This window comes from Bombyx mandarina, chromosome A1, assembly GCF_030267445.1.
Source record: "Bombyx mandarina strain Sakado chromosome A1, ASM3026744v2".
In the NCBI taxonomy this organism is placed as follows: Eukaryota; Metazoa; Arthropoda; class Insecta; order Lepidoptera; family Bombycidae; genus Bombyx; species Bombyx mandarina.
The window spans coordinates 10,943,882-10,948,768 of record NC_143234.1 but is presented as its reverse complement, the minus strand read 5'-3'; the positions used below and the strand labels follow the sequence as shown (position 1 = coordinate 10,948,768).

The 4,887-nt window shown below is 42.3% G+C and overlaps 1 protein-coding gene across 1 annotated transcript; it reads left to right on the top strand.

Annotated features, from left to right (window-relative positions):
- The first annotated feature begins 1,335 nt into the window (after window positions 1–1,335).
- Window positions 1,336–4,858, top strand: LOC149499535 (uncharacterized). The gene is made up of 3 exons (XM_089739721.1): window positions 1,336–2,094; window positions 2,916–2,922; window positions 3,067–4,858. The coding sequence occupies exons 1-3, from the start codon at window positions 1,823–1,825 to the stop codon at window positions 3,439–3,441; spliced, it is 654 nt and encodes a 217-aa protein (XP_089595847.1). The 5' UTR covers window positions 1,336–1,822; the 3' UTR covers window positions 3,442–4,858.
- Window positions 4,859–4,887: the final 29 nt, after the last annotated feature.

Below are 4,887 nucleotides of genomic sequence, written 5' to 3'. Positions count from 1 at the left end.
CCTGTCTATGACCAAGGCAGGTCCAGGGTCCTGGTCCTGGGTCGGCTTTGCCCCCCTCAGAATACGCGGGGCAGCGTGCTCCCACCGAGGTGGAAGCACGGAGAGATTCTCCACTTAGGGTGGTACCCTCCTGGGGTAATTTTTCTTTTAAGTGTGCCATCATTATTGTTGTTCCTTTGTTATTTAACCAGGGGTCGGTCCCCTGGGACGGCCCTCACGACTGGACTCCCTCCAGCCACTCATCTCATCGCCGGGCACGTCACAAGCTTAAGATTAGGGCATTTTTATAGAGGTTCGCATCCTCGCGGCCCCTGCTAGGCAGCGGCCCCCGCCTCCTACTCGGTAGGGATTACGGTATGCTTCTACGAAGTCACGCCGGTAAACCGGTACCCCCTCTGGAGGGCTTTCCCGTGTAGCCGCCAAGAGGCAGCCGGGGACATGGCGACCAGCGACCCGAAGGGAGTGCCCTCCGGTTTACACACGTCTGACCACGTTGTGGCCACGCCGGCGTACCGGTGCCCCCCTCTGGAGGGCCTTCCCCTTTAGCAGCCAGAGAGCCGCCGGGGACATGGCCTCAAGAGGGCTCCAGAAGGGAGCCCTCTCCCTCTTCACGCACCCTTTGTCTAGCAAAGGTGGGAAACGGGAACACGGTGTGCAGTCTTCTTAGTTCGCTGCACCCCTGTGCAGACAACGCTGCTCCACGGTATCGGGGTGCACGCTTAAGCCTCACCGGTCTAAATCAATTTTAGCTCGCTTAATTGCTATTTTTTAATTAAGCGGAAGAATTGTTGGAGGATTGGCAAAAATGTCTTGTGACAATTCTATCACAGTGAACTAACTTACTGATGACCATTCTCACAAGTATGTACCAGTCATTTGAAATTGAAATTCTTCCATTATATTTCTTCTTGTCATGCTCGATTGAGGCATGGTCAGCATCACATTCTAAACTAGAAATTTATGATCTAGTCGTCAAACCAATTTTCTGCGTAAGTATGTAGTTATATACAACAGGTAATGTGCCGTTGCGGGTTTGCCCGGGAGATGTATCTGAATAAATAATAACGTGTTCTATTTCTTCGTGTAAACTCATTATAAACATTTTAAGGCAAAATGCTATTTCGTCAGCACCACGTTGCGCGATAGCTTCATGCCACATGGAGCAAGTAGTTTTCCCAGTGTTACAATTTCTGACTGTGAAATTAAAAGTCCATAGCTTCCTTTTTTAAAATTTTTAGCTACAATGATAGTATTCCCCGATGACTTGGCACGTTGTTTATCGAAAGATTTACATTCTTAATGGAAATTTGCTTTATCCTGTCCTGATGAGTGACATGTTCGTCATGAGTCTCGTTTTCTCAATGTCATTCGCATCCGATTTCACAATAATGGCAATATTTATAATCTCGTCAGACTCAGGGTCCATACGAAAGTATCACAGGCATTGTCTATGCGGACGATTTATGCTTTGTAACCGATTCTCCAGAAGGCCTGCAGAAACTAATGACTAATTTTTACGAGTCCTGGTGTAGTTTTGGTCTGAAGATTAATTTTAAAATGACAGAACATAAAACGTTTTTAAATCGATCGATTTTAAAATGACAGAACATAAAACGACAGGTGTCTTTTTTCATACTCGATGATGACATAGTTAGGTCGTTTATACACCGCCGCCGTCACCGAGAACGGGATTATTTCGGGCCAATGACGTGACGGCGATCGTGTGTCCACCGCGCCGATATATCGGTGGCTCAGTTTTAGAGCTTTTTCATGTCTGGTAGTCGCGTTTTCATTTTTAGTAGAAATAAAACAAACTAGGAGGATGGCTAATTTTAACCGGCGACAATTGCTTCTTTTGCTCTTGTATGTTCGAAGGCGATGCAAAGAATTTTGGATTCATCCGGTAATACGTAAACGACACATCACAGGAGCGTTTTATGTACGTCACGACAAGTTGCGGCAGTATGAACATAAGTTTTTGAACTACTACAGGATGTCCACGACTACGTTCGATTATATCCTATATCACATAAAAGGTGCCATCACACTAAAACACAACCAATGGCATGCATACCACCAACTGAAATGTTGGCTGTGATGTTGAGGTAAGGCGCAAGTTTTGTGTATATCAGTATATTTATTTTAATAGTAGTACAAGCATATTGTGATATAGGCCTATATTTATTGTAAGATGATCTATGCATCTACATTGTAGAAAAATTCTGGGAAATTGATTGAGTGATAGTATCTTGCTGGGTCAAAATCTGTGGGGTTTCTGGCTGGGGCGACAACTGTTGGATCCTGTGCTGAGGTGAATACTGATGGGTTTACTGGGGTGAAAAAGCTTGGTGGGAGTTACAATAATCTCTAGTTGAAGCGATAGTGCTGGATGACGACGAAAGTCTGCGGTGTTTGAATCTGCGAAGCAATTGCATAACTTCGATTCTAAATTCTAACTTATCATCGTCGTTCAATTGTTTTACTGTTGATAGGAGAGATATCATGAATGCACAGTCGTCGTCAACTAATTCAGATTGCGAGAATGTTTCCCGTGTAGCTTTTTAATATTTCTGCATCGACCGTATTTAGCCTTCTTGTTCCCGCTCGATTCGTGGACTTCATGGATATAGATGTCGATGTAGACGGAGAAGCTATTGATTGCTTGAGGTGACTTGTTGACTGTTGGCTTTCGGGACGGTTTTTAGAATCATTTTAATTTGGGAATGTTATGATTGAATCAGTTTCGTCGGGTGTTAAAGTCTTAAAAAGAAATTGTAGGTTATCACTGTAAATGTATTTTTTTTGTCCCGACTTAGTTTTACGCGACTTCATTGATAGTGTCTTGAGTGTTACTCCATTTGCTCATGACAGCACTTACTGAAACAATAAAATTTAACGATTTATTTTTATTGCAGATACCTCGCAAGTGGAAATACGTTCACAGAAAGGTCATACTCCTAACAACTGGGTATCAAGACTATAAGCAGAATAGTGACACAAGTATGTCACCAAATATTAACTATTTTGAGTGGTGAACAGTTGGCAGAACCTACCGCTAATTGATAGTTATTAATAGCGGAAGGATTTAAACAAAGAGCTAATTTCTCAAACTGCATTGGTTGTGTCGATGGAAAGCACAAAAGGATTGCAAAAATTCCTAAATCTGGCACAATGAATTTTAATTACAAAGGATATTTCACAATTGTACTCCTAGCAGTAGTAGATTCAAATTACAGATTCGTATATGTTGACATCGGTTCAAACGGTAAAGACTGCGACTCCGAAATTTTCCACCGTATCAATTGTCAACCAACCAACTTGTACTTTTTTTGCTTTTTGTTTTTTCACTTTACACTCTTATTTGTTTTAGTTTTATACGCATATTTTATTTACCAAACCATTTTTTTTTCGCAACGTTCGAAACTATTTCATTTATTGTAGCTCAAAGTTCTTGATCAATCTTGAAATTCTCCTCTAGTCGCGGAACTCGTGGTTGGTACTAACGGCGAAAAATCGATCTTCTCATGGCCGGGGACGGCTTATTTCTTAACCAGTCCATTTTACATGGCATTTTCTGTATAATTTGTATACAAAGTACAAAAGGCCAAACATGGTGACGAACAGGATTACAGCTAGAATTATGTTGCTTGTGTTCATATTATGAAGTCCTGGAATGGCCGGGTTGTATTGTGTAGATATATTTTAGAGTAAAAAGACATAAGTTTAGTGTGACTTGTTTAATGGCGGATCCACAGACCAGCAGTGTTGCCAATATAAATATATTTTTTACCTAACACATATGACCTCGGATTTCTTTTATAGTTGATCGGTTGTCCCCAGCAGCAGCCTTGTGCATAATCAGATTCTTTAGAATTTTGGCCAATCATAGTCAAAATTATTAATAATAACGCGTACGTGTGATATGACAAAACAATAAAGTTGCACTGTATTCATTGTCACAACATCGAACAAAATTTTAATAGTCTTAAATTCGCGGTGCGCAAGATGATTCCGTCAGCAGGGTCGCCGTATAAAGTTTTGTGTTAGAGGTATATATTTGAAATGAAACCAACGAAAGTCCAATAATACTCCGCTATATTTTGATAGACACTTGGTTTATATAGGTTTACATTAACTGAGTTAACGAATACTCTTGTGCCTGCTCGGTCACTTCAAAGATCCCTCCGAAGCGTCAGCGTACATTCTATACAACGCAGCTATAGGAAACTGCTGGCGTATATATTTTAATGTTGTTTTAAAGCTCTGTTATTACAATGCACACAAGAATTTTGCGTACTCATCATGTATAGTTCGTATCGTGGATGCTCGCGTCTTCGTTCCTAACTATACTAAATTACTTACACTTGACAAGAGTGTTAAAAGTCTCAAGCAGTTTTTTGATTCAGTAAAATATGGAATTATATTTTAACTTTTTATTATTATTATTGCTTAGATGGGTAAAGGAGCTCACAGCCCACCTGGTGTTAAGTGTTCACTGAAGCCCATAGACATCTACAACGTAAATGCGCCACCCACCTTGAGATATAAGTTCTAAGGTCTCACTATAGTTACAACGGCTGCCCCACCCTTCAAACCGAAACGCATTACTGCTTCACGGCAGAAATAGGCAGGGTGGTCGTACCTCCATCTCGCAAAAGGAGGAGGCGGAGCGAGAGAGCGAGAGCTCTTCCCTTTCCGCACCGATCCGTCGCCGTCGAGCCCGGGGGCCGGAGGCGGGAATACGCCCGTACGTCCCGGCCCCTGTAGGTAGCGGCCTCCCCCCGGTGAAGGTCAAGGGGCGACCTGAGGGGGTAGAGGCCGCGCGGCGCGCTACCAGCACTCTAGCGTGCTGCCGTGGAGTAATCAAATCAAATCAAAAAATTTTAT

What these genes read in the sequence shown, in the direction of transcription:
- LOC149499535 (XM_089739721.1), top strand. Translation starts at nt 1,823, where the DNA reads ATGGCTAATTTTAACCGGCGACAATTGCTTCTTTTGCTCTTGTATGTT.